The sequence below is a fragment of the Dromiciops gliroides genome, chromosome 1, assembly GCF_019393635.1.
Source record: "Dromiciops gliroides isolate mDroGli1 chromosome 1, mDroGli1.pri, whole genome shotgun sequence".
Taxonomy (NCBI): Eukaryota; Metazoa; Chordata; class Mammalia; order Microbiotheria; family Microbiotheriidae; genus Dromiciops; species Dromiciops gliroides.
In genome coordinates, this window is record NC_057861.1 from 695,857,847 (window position 1) to 695,879,682 (window position 21,836).

At 40.1% G+C, this 21,836-nt stretch overlaps 1 protein-coding gene across 1 annotated transcript in view; it reads right to left on the reverse strand.

The window, feature by feature from the left end:
• The window catches only part of XYLB (xylulokinase), a 233,601-nt gene that overhangs the window by 142,764 nt on the left and 69,001 nt on the right, over positions 1-21,836 (reverse strand). The window contains exon 9 of the mRNA XM_043978067.1: positions 9,078-9,196. Coding sequence (XP_043834002.1) covers positions 9,078-9,196 — 119 coding nt within the window. The remainder of the gene's footprint in view (positions 1-9,077; positions 9,197-21,836) is intronic.

Consider the following 21,836-nt stretch of genomic DNA (forward strand, 5'->3'; position numbering starts at 1 on the left):
AGAGTGAAAGACCTGTAGTCAGGAAGATGTAGATTCAAATGATGCTTGTGATACATATCAGCTATATGACATAGATAGGTAAAAAGCTCCCTGTAGCTGACTTTATTCATATATAAAATGAGGATAATAATAACCCAGGGTTGTTGTGTCACAGGGATTCATCAAATGAGAAAAAAATATAAAGTGCTTTATAAACATTAAAATGATATGTAAATATTAATTAATGTTACAAATCACTCCTAAACCTTCTCTAAACTTCCATATTTCCATTGAGAAGACTATCATATTTCTAGTTAACCAGATTTACTGCTTTAAAGTCTTCTTTGACTTCTTCCTCTCAAGCCACCTTACCCTCCCCTTCCATATTCAATCAGTTTTGAACTCCTGTCACTTTTACTTGCAGAATATCTCTTATATCTGTCCACTTCTCTCCTCTTATAGTGGTTAGTTGAGACCCTCATCACCCTGTCTATCATAGTAGCCTACTATTTGGTTTCCTTGTTACCAGTCTCTCCCCTCTCCAATTCTTCCTCCATGACTCATATCATTATTGTTTATGCTCTCTACTATCAGGGGAGAATAAAAATTAGACTTTTTCGAGGTCCTCAAGTTTGAGGATTCTATCTTCTCCTCTTTTGTCTTCCACATCCCCTATAACACAAGTAGACCCACAGTAAACAATGGAGTGAATTTGACTCCACCATTGATTTGACTCCACCATCATCCTGCTTCTATGTAAACAAATATAATGAGAGAGATAAAAATAATATTTTCTTTCCCTGACTTTGCCTCAGACCCAGAGGAAGTTTTAAAAAAAGAGATGAGCTTTTCCTGGTATCTGGAAGGAATACTTTGCCTCAGTCAGCAAAACTCAGAATTACACACCAGAATAAGACATATCTACTGAGGAAATAAATCTTTCCATTTTCTGCTGCAAAAAAAGTTAAAGAAAGATATCCAGGGGCTATATTTCAAAGACAGAGATTCTCCAGAAGATTGTTTTAGCTTCTCTCTCCCTCCCTCTCTCCCCCTCATCACCCATTCAGGTTGTGAGCGTGTTGTGATTAAAAGTGCTTTTTTTGAAAAAAAAAAATCAATTCCTTTATATTCTTTTAAACTGCTGTTCTCATTAATAGCTACATACTGAAAGCATGGGTTTGTGTTTTTTTTTTTACTTTAAAAAGTGCCCAAACCCTGCTACAATGAAAAACATCATTTTCTCCTACTTACAAAATCACATGTGAATCCAGGAATTAAATAGCAATTTGTTATTATAAATTAACATTCTTGTTAAATTTTTTAAAATGTAATTTTGTGTTGGGACAGTTTTTTTATACATCTGTCTGACACATTGTTATCCATTAAGAACATCTGTTTCACTCAGTATATCTGGCCAAGCATACAGATGGTGTCTTAATTAATACTTTGGATTGTGATGATTTGAGTTAACTTTCCACATTGGTTTTGAATTTCTGTCTTTTCATTTGAAACAGATTGGGTTTAGTCATTGACATATATGTTATATATATAAATATATATACATCTATATGCACTGCTTTTGTATTTTTCATTCTACTGAACAATTCCTTTTAAAGTGTTTTGACAATACTTTTGTTGTTATATCAGTTTTTTCTAGATCTATCTACCCCTTGCACATCTTACCCATCACACCACTAATGAGCTTTCCATTACAACAATAAGAAGAAAACACACACAAACCAACTTACACAACATTCTACCCCCATAGTCTATCACTTCGCCAATGAAAGGGAGCTTCTGCTATTTTTAGAAGAAAAATTAGAAGCTTTGGCAACTTGTCAGTGAATAGGCAAGGTACTAAGCCTTCCTAGGCATCAGTTCCCTCATCTATAAAAGTGAAGGGGATGGACTGGGTGGCCTCTGATATTCCTTCTAACTCAATTTCTGATCCTCTGATCCCAATGATCAAAGTTCATCCCACACAAAGATCAAACAAGAAAAGTTAGTGTAATAATATTGGAAATGCCGAACTGAACCAGATGTATTGTAGAACAATATACAGCTTGTTCTTCTCTGCAATCACTGTCCATGCTGATGCTCTCTTTAAATTCTTTAAAATAGAATTCCCCAGACCCCTAGAGATCGACCTGATCAGAACAGGGAATATTTTGGTAAAGAAATTCTAGCTTTATGCATGAGGACTTCAACAATGTAAATGGAAAGAAAATCCATAACAAAACAATCTAGATAGTAAGATTATGATGACCAAGACAGTGCTCAAAGAAGATGCATGGGAAAGCACTTCTCTCCTTCTTTGCAAAGGTTGGGGACTGTGGGTAGGGAACACTGCACATTACATCAGACTTTTTCAATATTTAGGTTAGTATTTTCCTTGGTTAAAAGAAATAGTTCAGGGTGGGGAGGAGGAGAGAAACAGACACACTCTGGGAAGGATATGTGATGGTTTTTTGTTTTGTTTTGTTTTGTTTTTAGCGAGGCAATTGGGGTTAAGTGACTTGCCCAGGGTCACACAGCTAGTAAGTGTTAAGTGTCTGAGGCCGGATTTGAACTCAGGTCCTCCTGACTCCAGGGCCGGTGCTCTATCCACTGCGCCACCTAGCTGCCCCAATATGTGATGTTTTTAATAAGATATCAATAAAAAATATTTTTAAAAAGAAAATTTTTAATGTTAGTGGCATTTTCCTCTCTAGAGTATCAGCTAAGAGATTGCATCTGTCTGAAAAGTAACCTTCACTTTAAACCTCCTCTGATGTCTCATCAAGGCATAGAGATGACACCGAGTTCCCAAAGTCCATGCCAGTGGGATATAAGCTCTGGCAGCTTTTATCAAGCTGGAAATTATTTTATTAAGGATCCATCAACAGATTGGGTCTGCTATCCAAGTACCAACCCAGCTAAGTAAAAAGAGGCTCATCAGCAGAGGACTAGCCAGCAAGTGATGAATTCTCTGCCCCTGGTGACCTATGCAGTCGATAAAAAATTGAAAAAATGCCTTTGGGCCCAGCACAGCCTCCTTCCATTTCCCTCCTAGTGATGATGGCAGAATATTGGAAAGGGGAGAAGAAAGCACTAAGAATCACACAGTTTGTAGATCAGTTATATACATTAATTTGGGGGGGGGGGGTGGTTGGTAATTGGGGTTAAGTGACTCACCCAGGATCACACAGCTAGTAAGTGTCATGTCTGAGGCCACATATGAACTTGACACCAGGGCTGGTGCTCTACTGTGGCCACCTAGCTACTCCTATGTAGGTCAGACTTAAGTGTTAGCATTTAAAATATGAAATCTCTCTCCAGTGATCAATGAATTCACACTCTGCCAGAGGACAGAACCACAACATCATTGACATTCTTGCCATAAATCAACTCTGTTCGGTTATGGACACCTAACAGCCAGGTGAAGCCCATGGATTCTTCTCAAAAAAGTGTTTTTAAATGCATAAAATAAAGTACCTAGGATTAAAAAGGAAACAAATTACATTAAAATACAATTATTTTTTTAAGTTCATTGACCCTTGGCTAAGAACCTTTGCTACAGACGAATCATGATGTTCTCCAGATACCTATGGATCCATCCAACCATGGATGACTAGGGGGCCTTTTGATTGAGATGTACAGTAGTCAAGAGCTCAACTTTTTAATTCACCTAGAAACCAAGTGGATTAGGAACATACAGTGCAAACTCTGAGGTACCACCTGACACCTATCAGATTGGCTAATATGACAAAAAAGAGAAATAATAAATGAAGGAGAAGCTGTGGAAAAATTGTAACACTAATGCATTGTTGGTGGAGCTGTGAACTGATCCAACCATTCTGGAGAGCAATTTGGAATTATGCCCAAAGGGCTATAAAGCTGTGCATACCCTTTGACCCAGCAATACCACTTTTGGGTCTTTTTCCCAAAGAGATCATGGAAAAGGGGAAAGGACCCACATGTACAAAAATATTTATAGCTGCTCTTTTTGTGGTGGCAAGGAATTGGAAGTTATGGGGATGCCCATCAATTGGGGAACGGCTGGACAAGTTGTGGTACATGAATGTAATGGAATACTATTGTGCTGTAAGAAATGATGAGCAGGAGGAGTTCAGAGAAACCTGGAGGGACTTGCATGGATTGATGATGAGTGAGATGAGAAGAACCAGGAGAACATTGTACACAGTATCATCAACATTGTGTGTTGATCAACTGTGATAGACTAGATTCTTCTCACCAATCCAATGGTACAAGAAAGTTCCAAAGGACTAATGATGGAAAAGGCTCTCCGAATCCAGAAAAAAAAAGGAACTGTGGAATATGGACGCTGATTGGACCATACTATTTCTTTTGGTTTTGGTGCTATTGTTTTTCTTTTTTTGAGGTTTTTCTTTTTTGCTCTGATTCTTCTCCTATAATGCACAAATATGTTTAATGTTATTACATATATATATATATATATATATATAACCTATATCAGATTACCTGCTGTATAGGGGAGGGGGAGGGAGGGAGAAAAATTTGAAATTGGAAATCTTATCTAAACAAATGTTGAAAACTAAAATCAATTAATTAATTTTTTAAAAAAGAATGTACAGTGCAGAGGCTATCACCTACAGTTCCATGGATAGCCAAGGGATTGGACCTGTGGTTTCATTGGCACACGGAACTACAAAGTCAGAAAACTTCCTTTACCAATTCAGGTCAACACATTCTTTGTAACTTAAATTCTTAGAAAGTTACCCAGAGCAGAGGCGGCAAACACACTGCCGCTCAAAGCCCGCATGAGGTTTACAACATTCCCTAGTAGCAAACCATATGAAAATGTAATTGGGAAATATTAAACAAAATAAATAAAAATACAATAAAACAATTAACCTAATATTTTAAAACTAAGTCAGTCTTTACATGGCCTGCAGGGATCCTTATGTATGGTTTAGCCAGTGCCCTCTCCACCCTCCACTGCTATCTGAATTTGACAGCACTGGCCCAGGGCACTGCAAGGTTGAGTGACTTGTTGGATCACATTTCCTCAGACTTCAGCTCAGGTCTCCCTGGGCTTGGAGGCTAGCTCTCCCTGCACCATGCCATGCCGCTTCTCTACTATATTATGGGTAGAACATTAAATCTGGGCATCAGTAATATATCTTGAACAGGCATCAGAGAGGAACAATTAGCTGGGCTCAGAATTGAATAGAAGAAGGTGAGTGGAATAAATTGTATTTGGAAAAACTGCATGATGCCTTCAACAATTCTAAGATTTTCCTTGCCTACTTCTTCAACAGCAATATTCTCTCAGTGATATTAATTATATGGCTGCCAATCATGGCACACCATGATCTCTGAGGAATCTATACTGCAGATGACCTAAAGATCAGTTGGAGGGACATTATAAGGAAACGGTAGTATAATAGCAATGATGGTTTTCACTGAAGATATGGTGTAAAAGATAACATTCAGGACATGTAGATTAGAAAAAGAGGTAGGCCAGTCTGGTAGCAATACAGAGGAATAATGGATGCTCCAAGTGTTGTACCTGTGCCTATGAAATACTGAAAGACTCCAGTGTGTCAGGTACATGCTATTTGGAGCATTTCTTGAAAGACATGGACAAGATTTACATAGGATGAGAAGTTATGGGTGAGCTGTCATCTGCACCATTGGAAGTATCCAAAATATTCAAGTATCCAAGAGTCTCTCTTGAAAAAAAGAAAAGAAAAAGACTCTTTTTTGACTCTTAAAAAAAAGAGGAGGAAAAAGAGGCTTTCACTGATGCTGCCTGAAAAAAAAACCACACACAAGTCCCAGGGTAGTCTAATTTAACTGAGAAAGCAGAAGAGAATATTACTATGAGATGGAGTCCTGAAGTAAACAAGCACCTGTGGGTGGCTAGGTACCAAGGTTAATGAAAGGTCATGGTTGGTAGGAAACCAGTAAGCCAACCTGAGAGACATAGGCTTATGCAGAGCTTGCTGTCCAAAGTCATATGAGGAAAGAAACATGAGTTAGGAATGAGAGCTAAGCACATGGCTATACTGCACTCAGCAGAGTAAAGGGGGTCTAATACATTCCTTTTCTAGTGTTGTTTGCTTTCCTACCCTGTGCTGTGGGGACCCCTGGGCTTTTGAACTACTTGTAAATTCATGCTGCATTTTCCTGGCTTTGATCACTGGATAGCATTACCAAAGAGCTTGTTTCATTCTTGCTTGCTCTGTTGATTCCCAACCTCTGGCAGTGGGTTGGGAATGTCCTGCCCATCTCTTCTGGGCTTTTTAACTCTTTTACAATCTGAATGGAGGCCTGATAATCACCCATTAATCCTGAGCATATGTTGGCCCCTGCCTCCCTATGGTGTAGCTAGAGGAACCAAGACAGACTAAAGAGAGGGGTGGCATGAAGCAGTTGTTATTCAGTTCCTTGCCTTACTGGGAGCTACAGCTACGACTTGGCCACTACTTGGAGTTTTCTTTGTGGGTAAGAAAATCTCTGTCTTAAAGTCATGAAGACTTGGGTTCAAACCCCACCAAGGATATACACTGACTGTGTGACCCTGGACAAGTCATTTAACTTCCCAGTATCCCAGGCAACTCTCTAAGACTCCAAGTTACAGAGTAGCTGATGATATGTATTGGTAGAGGGAGTTTTTCACCAAGACATTCCCTATGCCAGTGAAATCAAAGGCCTATTTCCTTTTTTTTTTTTTTTTTTTTTTTTTTTTTGCGGGGCAATGGGGGTTAAGTGACTTGCCCAGGGTCACACAGCTAGTAAGTGTTAAGTGTCTGAGGCCGGATTTGAACTCAGGTACTCCTGACTCCAGGGCCGGTACTCTATCCACTGTGCCACCTAGCTTCCCCCCTATTTCCTCTTTTAAAAATTCCTAAATAACAACAAATCATTAAACAGATGAAATCTAATCTGACAAGGCTGTAGCTTTCTAGTTGTATATGTTATGTTTTCATTATGCTGGAGCTCTTCAAGAGCAAGGTCTATGTTCTTCTGTCTCTCCCATTCTGTGCATCTACTGAGCATGGAGAAGGTCCTTAAGAAAGACTTACTGGGCACATGTACAAAAATATTTATAGCTGCTCTTTACGTGGTAGCAAGGAATTGGAAGTTGAGGGGGTGCCCATCAATTGGGGAATGGCTGGACAAGTTGTGGTATATGAATACAACGGAATACTATTGTGCTGTAAGAAATGATGAGCAGGAAGAGTTCAGAGAAACCTGGAGGGTCTTACGTAAGCTGATGATGAGTGAGATGAGCAGAACCAGAAGAACATTGTACACAGTATCATCAACATTGAGTGTTGACCTACTGTGATGGACTATATTCTTCTCACCAATGCAATGGGACAGAAGAGTTCCAGGGAACTCATGATAGAAGAGGATCTCCAAATCCAAGAAAAAAAAAAGAAAGAAAGAACTGTGGAGTATAGATGCTGATTGAACCATATTATTTCTTTTGTTTTGGGTGCTGTTGGGTTTTTTTTTTTCTATTTTGAGGTTTTGCATCACTGCTCTGATTCTTGCTCTTCTAACAGGATTAATGTAGAAATAGGATTAATGTTATTATGTGTATATATATATGTGTGTGTATATATATATATCTATATGTATATGTATAGAGATATATAGATATAACCTATATCAGATTACCTGCTGTCTAGGGGAGGGGGGAGGGAGGGGAGGGAGGGAGAAAAATCTGAAATTGTAAAGCATGTATAAACAAAAGTTGAGAACTATCTTTACATGTAATGGAAAAAATAAAATACCTCATACATTAAGAAAGACTTACTGGGGGCAGCTAGGTGGCACAGTGGATAGAGCACTAGCCCTGGAGTCAGGAGGACCTGAGTTCAAATCCAGCCTCAGACACTTAACAGTTACTAGCTGTGTGACCCTGGGCAAGTCACTTAACCCCAATTGCCTCACTAAAAAAAAAAAAGACTTACTGATCACCTGTCCAACATGATATGATGAAGACAAAACTTTGCATAACAGGAAGTATGTGGAACCTAGAGTCAGGAAGATTTGACTTCTGACACTTACTATCCATGACCATGGACAAATAACCTTAAGTTAAACATGAGTATATGAGTGTTTTGTTGTTTTTTTTTTGGCATGGACAACCTCTTTGAGTAACAACTCTCTCATTTAAATTCAGCAGACATTAATCATAAACTACATTCGATGACTCTGGCTAGGTGCAAAGAAACCCTCAGGGGGCTTAATGTTCAATAGATGAGATAAAATTAAATACATAAATATTTGTAATACAAGGCAAAATGTGATAAATACCACAAAAGTACAACTTGCTAAGGAAACCCAATGTACCATGGGGAACAATCACATGGAAGGGGGTTGGAGAGGGTTGAGGGGAAGGAATCAGGGAAAGCTTCATGAAGAAAGTAACATTTAAGATAGTCCTTGAAGGAAGGGTAGGATTTTGACAAAGATGGAGGGAAGGTAACCCAGGTGGAAGGAACAGGAGGAACAAAGACCAAATGAAGCAACTAAGTGTAGGACACCCTGAAGACCTATTAGGTAAGAAAATAAAGTACATGCAGAGGAACTGTAGTAAAGGAAGCTTTAAAAGTAGGTTGTGGCACAGTAAAGCACTGGCCCTGGATTCAGGAGGACCTGAGTTCAAATCCAGCCTCAGACACTTGACACTTTACTAGCGTGACCCTGGGCAAGTCACTTAACTCCCATTGCCCCACACAAAAAAATATTTAATTAATTCTATAGGCAATAGGGAGCCATGGAAAGTTTTTGAAAAGAGAATGGAAGGATTGGAACTAAACATTCAGAAGACTAATTTGCCAGCAGCTATGGGCAAAATGGGTTTATCATAATGTAACCCAGGATTCTAAATATTGTTTTTTCTTAACTGTGTAACACATCAGAAAATACAGTGCTTTAATTTTCTCCCTAATTTTCCTCATTTCCTATGGAATTCTTTGGAATTTCACCCAGTTATATGCAGGCAATTTAAATGAAATTCTACTTAATGACTCATCTACTTAACTAAAACCATATCTGCATTCATAAACTCTACTAAATATGGCATCCATAAGCTTTTTATCATTGAACTTACATACCAGTACTGAACTGGAGAGTACCGCCAGTCCAAGTTTCTCCTGTAAGTCAGGCGCACACGTGTCAAGGCAGGGCTGGGACCAGGATTTTTTACGTATGTCCAATAAATTCATCCCAGAACCTAAGAAATGAAGTTGTGACCATATGAAATAATCACCTTGAAAATGACATTTTATTAAGCTATGTAAGAGAACAAACAACTGTTGTGACCTTTCAGACTGAGCTTCTTTTTCACTGAACACACATAACTGACCTTCAAGAATCTAAAACACACATTTTGACCACAACCAACCCTAGCACAGTGATTTTGCCCAATTCTCAATGCTACCTCGAGGGAGTTCCTTCTGACTAACCCAAACCCTTCTCAAAGCCATCCCTATTATTGGCATGACTCTACCCACTCAGACTTATAGAGGAAAAGGGACCAGACCTGTGATTTCATTAGTAGAAAGAACATCTTGGTGAGCAAACTCTCTCTACCAATTTAGCTCAGCATCACCTCTGACCCTTAGGAGTCTTAGATTCACCTAGAGCACTGACAGGTAACTCAGCAAACAACATGTTAGAGTCAGGACTTGGACTTGCATCTTCTTGGTTTCAAGGCCGGTTCTATTCACAAAGCCTTACTGACTGTCCTCATTGTATACAAAACCTTTTTACCCTCATTGTATTTATATGGTTATAGATGACTAAGAGACTACCCAACAATTCCATTAATTAAGATTTTGTTTAAACTTCTGTTTGGAAGCTGAAGCTATTTCTTTGATTAAAGCCAGAAGTGCCCAGGAATAAATTATAAAGTTTTTGAATTTTACAAGTATGTTTGAGTTTGGGGGGGATTAAATCCAAAACTGTTTTTTTTTTAAAGTTGGTTTGGGGTCAGCTAGGTGGCGCAGTGGATAGAGCACTGACCCTGGACTCAGGAGGACCTGAATTCAAATCCAGCCTCAGACACTTGACACTTACTAGCTGTGTGACCCTGGCCAAGTCACTTGACCCCAATTGCCTCACACACACACAAAAAAAAGTTGGTTTAAGTTGGTTTGACTTTATCATTAATTAGTTTGGATGCCATCTAGATAAAGAAATGACCAGTTCACAGATGTGTTGGTTTTGTGTGATTCATTCTTTATAAACTGTGGAATACGAAAGAAGGAAAAACATTGACAGGCAGGGGATAGAGAAAGTGACAGAAGTTTGTACCCTCTGTTAAAAGGCCTAAGAAATCCACCCAGACCAGGAACCACTGAGCAAAATGAGAGAGATTTAACTGATATTGATTTCTTTGACATTTTGTATAAATGTCCTAAAGCAGTGTACAAGTTATATCCAAGGTTACTTTTTTCCCCTTCAGTAAAAAACTAGCTAATTGTCATTGTTGTCTGCTGATGGGCCGGGTGCAATTGGGCAATGCTGCCTTCCCCATTGTTCTCTTTCCCCACATATGTAGGGACAGAGAAATCTCCCTTTAGGGGTAGAGTATTGTAGAGCAGTGACTAAGAAGTAGTTCTGCCTGGTGGGAGGGGAAAAGGTATTGTTGAAAAGTTGGTAACACCCACTTTCCAAGTGTGGGGGTCACTGAAGAGGGAGTAGTTCTTCTTTCCCTTACACACTAAAGTCTCACTCAGATGGTAAACTTTGGAGAAGAGGCTTAAACCCAAGTCCTCTATCTAGAGAAATCTCTTCCCAGTAACGACCCAGGATTAGACAAATTGTCTTGAGCTAACACCTATAATCAACTTGCAAGGGTCTTCTCTCCCCTCCCTGATTCTTCTTTCCTCCTTCACACTCTGTAACCCTGGACAGCTCACTTAACCTTTCTGAGCTTCAGTTTCCTCATCAGTAAAATAAGGATAATGATGTCGGCACTACCTACCTCATAGGTTGTTTTGACGGCCAAATGAGATCATGTTTGTGTAGCTAGTACTATTGTTTTTATTCTTCAACTAAAATTCTTTTCTCTCCGCAGAAATGTGAAATAAACCTGATTCATGTTCCCCTGCTCTTTGGTTTTCTGCCTTCAGGCTAACAGAGAATCCTCTGTTAATTACCTTCTTGTCTCCCCAGAGGGCAGAAGAAAGATTATTCATTAATATGCATCTCAAGGAGCTAGTGTGTTAGAGTGATACTTCAAGAACTCACCACCACCTAGCCATCTAAGCCAATTGAGTCACACAAAAATGATTCACCTCCACTGCCTTCCTTTCCAATGCACTCAATCAACAGTGCAAGAGCACCACTAGTTTTTGTGTTTTAATTTCCTGTTGTACTGGAAACTCACTTTGCACCTCTCTGTACCCACACAGCTGCTGTGGATTTTGGTCATTCAAATGTCCCTAAGTAATGCTGCTATTTATGCTAGCGGACAGCTCTCAGTCCATGTCTATGATATGATCTGTATGTACTGTCATTCTGCCCATACCATTTCCTCTCTCCCATACTAGTACTTGATTTGTCACAGAACCGTAGAATCTCTAAACTGGAAGGTACAAGCATTCTCTCTATGGTGGACATTACAAATGGTTAGCCAACCTTCATTTAAGATGCTCCAGTGAGGGGGAATCTATCATCTACCAAGGCAATGCATTCCACCTTGGGACAGCTATAATTACTGGGAAGATTTTCTTTACATTTAGCATACATTGTGACTTCTACCCACTGCATTTAGATCTGGTCTCTAGGGCCAAAAAGAAGAGTTTAGTTCTGGGGTTCTCAACTTGGGGGTCCATGGAATTTTAAATAATATTTTGATTGTGATATTTCAATATAATTGATTTCCTTTGTAATCTTGTGTATTTTATGTATTAAAAATACTGGAAGTTCAACCTGATCATCAAAAGCGTGCGCATGTGCGTGCGCACACACACACACCTGGTACTAATTCCTTTCCCCACATGACAGCCATGATGTTGGCTCCCATGTCCCCCATAAGTGTTCTCTTCTCCAGAATAACTATCCTTAGTTCTGGTTCAGTGACTTGCTTAAGGACATTTGGTGTCTAAACTGCCAATAGAAGCCAGATCTTTTGTCATTTCAGTCCAGCACTCTTCCCTCTCCATTCAGCTGTCACCTAAGTAATTTGGACAATATTTGGTTGCTCATTGTAAGGGTTCTGACCCGTATTTTAAAAAGTAATATGGGGTCAGCTAGGTGGTACAGTGGATAAAGCACTGGCCCTGGATTCAGGAGGACCTGAGTTCAAATCCAGCCTCAGACACTTGACACTAGCTGTGTGACCCTGAGCAAGTCACTTGACCCTCATTGTCCCACAAAAAAAAAAAGTAAGATGTGTGTGATGATCAACTGTGATAAACTTCACAATGCCAAAGAACTCATGATGGAAAACGCTATTCACATTCAGAAAAAGAACTATGAAGTTTGAATGCAGGTTGAAATGAAGCACAATATTTTCACTTTTGTTGTTTTTGTTTATTCTTTCTTGTGTTTTTGTCTTTTATTCTGATTCTTCTCTTACAACATGATTAATGTGGAAATATATTTAACATGATTGTAATGTACACCCTAGATCAGATTGCTTGCTGGCTTTAGGACAGGGGAGGGAAAGGAGGGTAGAAGAAAAATTTGGAACTCAAAAAATATCTTTACATTTAATTGGAAAAAAAGTTTTAAATAAAAATTTTAATACATTAAAAATGTTTAGGGGGCGGCTAGGTGGCGCAGTGGATAGAGCACTGGCCCTGGATTCAGGAGGACCTGAGTTCAAATCCAGCCTCAGACACTTGACACTTACTAGCTGTGTGACCCTGGGCAAGTCACTTAACCCCCATTGCCCTGCAAAAATAAATAAATAAATAAATATGTACAGCAATTTTAAAAAAATGTTTAAAAAATAAAAAGTAGGAGCAGCTAGGTGGAACAGTACCGGCCCTGGATTTGGGAGGACCTGAGTTCAAATCTGGCCTCAGACACTTGACACTAGCTGTGTAACTGAGCAAGTCACTTAACCCCAATTGCCTCACAAAAAAACCCAAAACAAAACCAAATAAAAAGTAATATGGAAGTAGAGAGGGATAGTGAAAATTAAGTCATAATTAAGGTCACTCATTGGGAGAAAGGGCACTTTTAATCTAAGAGACAGAAAAATGATATTCTAGAATAGGATTGGAAAGTGCTTCTCTCTTTCAACCTAGCTGCCTTTTTGTCCATTGTTCTTCAACATGCCAGATTGGTCACCCTGTGTTCAGAGGAGTTGCACGTATTTGTCAGGACTCTGATACAAGGATACATGTGTATAAAATCCTTCTGAGGATTACTTAGGACTCTCTTTTATCCAATCCAACACAACAAACACGTACTAAGCAAATATTATGCTTACTGGAAACTGGAATCAAATGAATAGCAATTGTTCTCAAGGAACTTACATTTTCCCAGATAATCTCATACTCTTCTTTTAAAGGCAGTGTAACACAGCAGAAAAAAGCAACCAGGTAGGAATTGACACCTGGGTTCTAGTCCTGGCTCGGCCACTAACTAATTTTAGGACCTTGAACATAGACCTCTCTAGGTTTCAATTTCCTCAACTGTAAAATGAGAGCATTAAATGATCTCTAAGGTCCATCCAACCTGACTCTGTAATGATCTCTGAAGTTATTTACAAACTGATACTGTGGGGTTTTTTTTCTTTCCCAGGTTGAGAAGTTAACCTCACAGATCTGGTATTTCCAGGGTCATTTTGTTTCTCACAGAATTGGGTCATTTCCTTATTTGTCCCTATGGTGAATAATGACCCCATTAAACCAGAAGTGGAGTTCTCCTGTCTTGGTTATTATTGGTACTTAAATTAAATCTACTTTTTTAATCCAGCTAGAGCATTGGGCTCAGTCACTTCCTAGGGTAATGACTTCCCCAGGCTCAGTGCTTCCCTGCTTCCAATGCATTTCTCACACTCAATAAAAGTTAACTGATAATAGTACACGATGGAGGCATTTCCCCTCATTTGTTTAAAGTTGACTGTTGACGGCACAGATTCCCTCCCTTCCCCACTCCCACTTTTCTCGAGTTCACATTTCTAGTCAAAAGACCAAGAGAGAATGGAAACCAACATTTCAGAAATCATATAAAAGATTGCAGAGCCATTGAAATTGTCTCTGTTATGTCTAGGCAAAACTCCCAAAATTCTTGGGAGATAAAACCCAAGAATTATTGGGCAAATAAATCACTTTACCACTCAGAGCTTTAGTTTTCTGTCCTGTGAAATGGGACAATAATGCCTGTCTCACCTACTTTAGAGGATTGTAGTGAAGATCCAGTGAGATCTTCATGTGAACACACAAGGAATCTTTATAAATGGAGCTATTTATAGAAATTGCTGTTGCTGTTGTTGTTGGCAGAGGTGATTAATGTATACTACCTGGATGTTTCCCATTCTCATTTTCAACTGTGTATGCCAAGGGAGGGGAATACTCTCTTAGAAACTAAGTCATCTTGTCTCTTCCTCAACAGAGCAGAAAGGGTGAGTACAGAAGCATTTACCCAGATTAGCAGATGATTTACAGACCAAAAGAGAGAATCAGCCATCCTTGAGAAAAGGCACAAGGTCCAAGTCAAGAAATGTGGAGTTATCCCATGATCTTGTCAACTGGTGATCAGTTCTAAGGTCAAAAGCAAGAATTCCAGAAAAGCCAATAGATCTAGAGGGGTTGGCAGGAGAATACAGACCCAGTTTCTGGTATGAATGGGGTGAGAAGAGGAAGAGAGAGAAGGAGCACACTGAGCAAGGCAAGGGAAGAAGTACCCTTTCTATGGTGGGGGCATGTTAGCCATGCCCCTGCCCCTCTTAGAAGTAAATATAGTTCTGGGCAAGGACATACATCATACAGGATTAAATGGTTAACACCATTCAAAGTGTAATGCATTTTGAAAATTTTAAATGTATGGTGATTTTAAATGTATGCCAGGTGGGAAAATCCATATTTAATCAAAACTTTGAGAAATATTAAATCAGATTTTTATTCCCATTTTTTTTAAAAAAGGTATAACCTTTCAAGCTTTTAACTCATTGCCAGCTATGTACTTGGTTTTCTCAAGTCCTTGCTTTCTGTAAACATACTGCTAGAGTTAACGAGATAGCATCTATTTTGGAATATTATGGAATCTTCCATTCCTTCCTCAGCCCTGGACTCCTGGATACTCCTAAATATTTTATATTTCAGGTTTATTTAACATTAATTTATATTTAATTTTTATACCATAGCCCCTTCATCTGACCTTGTTGTTGTTCACTTGTGTCCAACCCTTCATGACCCTGTGGACTGTACTGTCCAAGTGGTTTGTTTGTTGTTGTTGGGTTTTTTTGGGGGGGGAGGGAGGGTTGGCAAAGACACTGAAATGCTTTATCATTTCCTTCTCCAGTGGATTAAGGCAAACAGTGGCTTGTCCAGGGGCACACAATTAATAAGGGTCTAAAGCTGAATTTGAACTCAAGTCATTCTGACTCCAGGCCCAGCACTCTATCCACTGAGTCATCTAACTGCCTCTTATACACCCTAATCCCTCTAATAGTATTTTTATTAGAGAAATACTATGGGGCAGCTAGGTGGCACAGTGGATAAAGTGCCCACCCTGGATTCAGGAGGACCCGAGTCCAAATCTGTCCTCAGACACTTGACAGTTACTAGCTGGGTGACCCTGGGCAAGTCACTTAACCCTCATTGCCCCACCCCCAAAAAATATTATGCCAATTCTAGCACACAGTAGGAGCTTACTAAAGGCTTAATAATTGATTCTACCCCTGATAAAGAGAAATCTGGCAATGAAATGCCAGAATGAACCTTCTAACTCAGAAGCAATAGTGTTCTTATAGAGAGCTGAGAGAGACAGAAAGAGACACAGAGAGACAGAGAGTAAGCACAGACTGTTATATAGCTAGGCAAAATGGTGAAAATGTCGTAGCATCTCAGAATATCTTAACCAACCCACTAGCTGTAATTTTTCATAAAATCGAGGGGGTTGGTCCGGTAAGGTTGAAAGCGCTTCCTCACCACAGCATATCTCAAAGCCACTTCCACTTAAAGAAACTGAGTCCTGGGGAAATCGACCTCAGCCAAGGAGTATGCAAAGATAAAAGAACTAGGACGTGTTTCTGACCATACTTGAGGAACCAGGTGAAGTGAGAGACTCAGAGGAGACAGTAAAACATAAGAAGATGAAAGCCCAGTTTGGCAGTATTCTGCAGAGCTAAGGAGAGATGTTAACAGATGAGATGTAAGAAGAGATCAGATGGTTCTCCTCTTACCTCTCAGTACTCCTCAGCTTCCTTTCTGGGACCTTTGTCTAGGTTAGACTCCTAACCATGGGGACCCAATGTGACTCTGTTGTGGTCCCTCTTCTCTCCTCCCTCTATATTAGTTCATCTGGCGATCTCATCAGCTCCCACAGGTTCAATTCTCAACTCTATGCTGATGATTCTCGGATCTACTTAACCAATCCTAATGTCTCTGCTAAAACCCAGATTCTCACTCTTAGCTGCCTACTGGACATCTTGAACCAGATGTCCTCTACACATCTTCAGCTCAACATTTCCAAAACTGAACTCAATTATCTTTCTTCCCAAGTCCTCCTTCCCCACCCCCCCCCATTCCCACACACTTCTCTATTACTACTGTTAAGAGCACTACCATGTGTCCAGTCAGTCAGATTAACAACCCAGGTGTCATCCTTACTCCTCTATGTCTATGACCTCCCATCTCCAATCTGTTGCCAAATCATGTTGAGTGTATCTTTGCAACACCTCTCGAATATGCCTTCTTCTCTCCTCTGACTCCTCCTGGGGAAATTCAGGTTCTCTTCACCTCACACCTGGACAATAGCCTGCAGTTTGATCTCCATGACTCAAAGTCTCCCTCCCACTCCAGTCCACCCTCCACTGAGCTATAAAATTAATATTCCTAAAGCTCAGGTCTGATATGGTATCCCCGTAGTCAATAAACTCCAGAGGCTCCCTGTTGACTCTAAAATCAAACATAAAATCCTCTGACATTCAAACCCTTCTACAATCTTGGTGTCTTTTCAGAGTTCTTAGCCTTTATTCATCTCGACTCACTCTGTGATCCAGCAGCAAGACCTCCTTGCTGCTCCTCAGCTATAACACTTCATCTCCTGACTGGATATTTTCACTGCCTGTCCCATATGTCTGTCTCTGTATTTCTGTGTCTCTGTCTGTCTCTCCCTGTCTCTTCCCGCCCCCCCCCCGCCTCTGTGTGTGTGTGTGTGTGTGTGTGTGTGTGTGTCTGTCTGTCTGTCTCTCCCTGTCTCTCTCTGTCTCTGTATCTCTCTCTGTCTTTGTCTCTGTATCTCTCTGTCTCTGTCTCTGTCTCTCTCTCTCTCTGTCTCTCTGTCTCTCTCTCTCTCCCCCCTCCCCTCCCTCCTACCAACTCCCTCTCTTTCCAGGCTTCGTTCAAGTCCCAGATAAAATCTCTTCTTCTACTGGAAGCCCTTCCATGTCCCCCTTAATGCTAGTGCCTTCCCTCTGTGGATTACTTCCAGTTTATCCTGCATACATCTTGTTTGTACATAATTGTTTACAGGTTGTCGCCTTCATTAGACTATGAGACCCTTGAGGGCAGGAATGATTTGTTGCCTTTCTTTGTATTCCCAGCACTTAGCACAGTGTTTGGCACATAGAGGATACTCCAAAAATGCTTGGTGATTGACTGAAATGGCAGAACTGATTTTCATTTAGGCTACTCTACCTTCTGGTATAGCTAGGCTGATGAGAAGAGAGTTTTATAGATATTGGCTGAAAAGTTTAGCTAAGAGGCCTGACTGGGAAAGGTGCAGAGAATGGGGGAAAGGGTACATGGGAGAAGGAGATTGAGGTGGGTAGATATATTATTAGCTTACTTATATTGCTATTTATTTAGAATACACTTTTCATGACAAGTGTGTCCACTGACTGACAGATAGAAAGTAACACATTAGTGGGAACTCAAGAGTTGTGGCTTAGAAAACAGAACCCGGGGTAGCTAGATGGTGCAGTGGATAGAGCACCGGCCCTGGAGTCAGGAGTACCTGAGTTCAAATCTGGCCTCAGACACTTAACACTTACTAGCTGTGTGACCCTGGGCAAGTCACTTAACCCCAACTGCCTCACTAAAAAAAACCAACCAGAACCTGGGGTACCTCAGTAAAGGGCCAAGAATGGGGGAGCAGGAGGGGGATGGGTTATGCTGTACCTCCTTGGTAACTCCTTAATACCAACTGTCAATGGGACACGGAGAAAGATGCTGACAGAGCTGGACAAAGAACAAGAAAGATCTGATGAGAGGAAGGGGAGCAAAAGGTAAGGTAGATTCAGGCAGCCCTGGGTCCTAGAGCAAATTAAAGGCAATGTGAAAGAAGCAGGTAGCAAGAAAAAGCAAATGTGCCCACACTGCAATTTTACCTGCGGCCAACCCTGTGTGTGGCAAAACATAAAAGAGAAAAAAGAGATAAAATGAAGTACTAGGGACAGGGGTAAGAGAAGGAGGAAGAGGAAAGAACAGGGACAATAAAAGCAGAAATTTTTGTTCAATCTTCATTCGCATCCAGGGACAAATACCTTTGCATTCATTTGGCTGGAGGTGTAGGAAATACACTGCAGATGTTAAAGTTGGTTAATTTACTATCTTACTTTATATACCTGCTTTTTATTCTTAAGTCCTTTATGTTTCTCTAAATTAAGAGAAACCCCTAATCAGAGCACATTCAGTATACTTATGAAAATCAACAGACATAAATGTATCTCATATGTGGCTGCATCCAATGCAGTTATAGATAAACCAGCCGTCATTAGAGGGGCCACACTGGAGACCAGCGTATACCAACCAATTATATCCTAGGCCACACACTGGAAACAGGGAGAGAGGTCAGCCTGGATAGTTTTTGTGGATGTGATCCTTTAAAAGACCGGATTCTGGGCAGCTAGGTGGCACAGTGGATAAAGCACTATCCCTGGATTCAGAAGGACCTGAGTTCAAATCTGGCCTCAGACACTTGACATTTACTAGCTGTTTGACCCTGGGCAAGTCACTTAACCCTCATTGCCCCACAAAAAAAAAAAAAAAAAGACCTGATTCTGAGCAAAGACTGGGCTTCTAGATTGGAGGAACAATCAATATGTGTAAATTCTAATTAGAAAAAAAAAAGTCTTTCATTATTTCTAAGGAGAGGCTTAGGAGGTCTGAGAAAGTATTAGCAACTTGGAATGTTCTCCATGTTTAGGTAACTGGGCAACAGAGTGGATAGAGTGCTAGAATTAACTTCAGGAAGACCTGAGTTCAAATCCAGCCTCAGATATTCACTAGCTGTGTGACAATGGGCAAGTCACTAAATCTCCGTTTCAGTTTCCTCAACATCAAAATGGGGATAATAAATAGCCCCTTTGTAAAGTGCTTGGTGCAGTGTCTAACATATAGTAGGTGCTTAATAAATACTCATTCCCTTTCTCTTCCCTCCAATCATGAGTCTACCTGTGGCTTTCTCCATGGCCTTCAGCCCCTTTGCTTGAATTTCTGTTTTAGAGGAAAAGAAATTTTAATACTATTTACCTACATGAAAGAACCTCATGAGAAGCTATGTTAAAGTAAAAAGAATAATATAGTGTCACAATTCAGGATCTTCCTGTTTTATTCCTTTGAAGAACTCAATTATATACATTTAATTTGACAAGTATAAACTAAGTACCTACTATGTGCAAGGTACTGTGTTAAACACTGGGAATATAGAGATAAAAAAAGAATGGTCCCTGACCTCCAGGAACCTACATTCAACTGGGGAAGGAGGAAACAATTGTTTATTAAGCTCCTACTAAGTGCCAGATACTGGATCAAGTGCTTTACAAATATTATCTCATTTGATGTTCACAACAACCCCAAGAAGTTGTTGCATTTAACAGGTGAGGAAACGGAGGCAAACAGAGGTTAAGTGACTTGCCTAGTGTCACACAGCTAGTAAATGAATGAGGTCACATTTGAACTCATCTCTTCCTGACTCCAGGTCCAACACTCTAATACCACCTAGCTGCTTCATACTAGGGGCTACATGATACACATGCAGGATAATATAGGGCAGCTAGGTGGCACAGTGGATAGAGCTCTGGGCACAGGATCAGGAAGACTCATCTTCATGAGTTCAAATCCAGCTTCAGATACTTACTCGCTATGTGACCCTGGGCAAGTCACTTAACCTTGTTTGCCTCAGTTCCTCATTTGTTTAAAAGAAAACTGGAGAAGAAAATGACAAACCACTCCAGCATCTTTGCCAAGAAGACCTCAAAATGGGGTCACAAAGAGTTGGACGTGACTGAACAAAAAGATAATACAAAAACAGGAATGACAGGAGCAAAAGAGAGCCAAACAAACTATTCTAGAAAAGTTTGTTAGTGAGTAAACATTTCTATCCGGGGAGATCAAGAAAGGAAGGTTTCATGGGGCAGCTAGGTGGCGCAGTGGATAGAGCACCGGCCCTGGATTCGGGAGGACCTGAGTTCAAAGCCGGCCTCAGACACTTGACACTTACTGGCTGTGTGACCCTGGGCAAGTCACTTAACCCCAATTGCCTCACCAAAAAAAAAGAAAAAAAAAAAGAAAAGAAAGGAAGGTTTCACTGAAGAAGCAGCAACTAAATTGAGACATAAAATAAAATGAGGCAGAATGATAAGGAAGAAATATGCTCCCGGCACAGGAGAACTACCTATGTGAATGCACACAGGCAATTTGAGTTCAGGGAATAGCTAAAAGTCTAACAGTTAAACACAAACGCAGAATGTATGAAATCAGATTGGGAAAGGAGGTTGGAATGAGCTTGTAGAGGTTTGGGAGTCTGCATGATATCCTACCAGCAATGGGGAATAAAAGAGCCATTTTAAAGACCTGATTTTTAGCGCAAGCTCTAAATGCCTATGTGACCATTCCTATGTAACCTCACCCCTGGGTCTCACCTTCCTCATCTGCAAAATGAGGATGCTAGAAAGATTAGATGGGTTTAGAGCTCATTGAGGTTTTTTTTTTTTTAAATCTGCAGTTCTACATTTGAAAAGCACAATTTGAGGCAGCTAGGTGGCGCAGTGGATAGAGCACCGGCCCTGGATTCAGGAGGACCTGAGTTCAAATCCAGCCTCAGACACTTGACACTTACTAGCTGTGTGACCCTGGGCAAGTCACTTAACTCCTATTGCCCTGCGAAGAAGAAGAAGAAGAAGAAGAAGAAGAAGAAGAAGAAGAAGAAGAAGAAGAAGAAGAAGAAGAAGAAGAAGAAGAAGAAGAAGAAGAAGAAGAAGAAGAAGAAGAAGAAGAAGAAGAAGAAGAAGAAGAAGAAGAAGAAGAAGAAGAAGAAGAAGAAGAAGAAGAAGAAGAAGAAGAAGAAGAAGAAGAAGAAGAAGAAGAAGAAGAAGAAGAAGAAGAAGAAGAAGAAGAAGAAGAAGAAGAAGAAGAAGAAGAAGAAGAAGAAGAAGAAGAAGAAGAAGAAGAAGAAGAAGAAGAAGAAGAAGAAGAAGAAGAAGAAGAAGAAGAAGAAGAAGAAGAAGAAGAAGAAGAAGAAGAAGAAGAAGAAGAAGAAGAAGAAGAAGAAGAAGAAGAAGAAGAAGAAGAAGAAGAAGAAGAAGAAGAAGAAGAAGAAGAAGAAGAAGAAGAAGAAGAAGAAGAAGAAGAAGAAGAAGAAGAAGAAGAAGAAGAAGAAGAAGAAGAAGAAGAAGAAGAAGAAGAAGAAGAAGAAGAAGAAGAAGAAGAAGAAGAAGAAGAAGAAGAAGAAGAAGAAGAGCACAA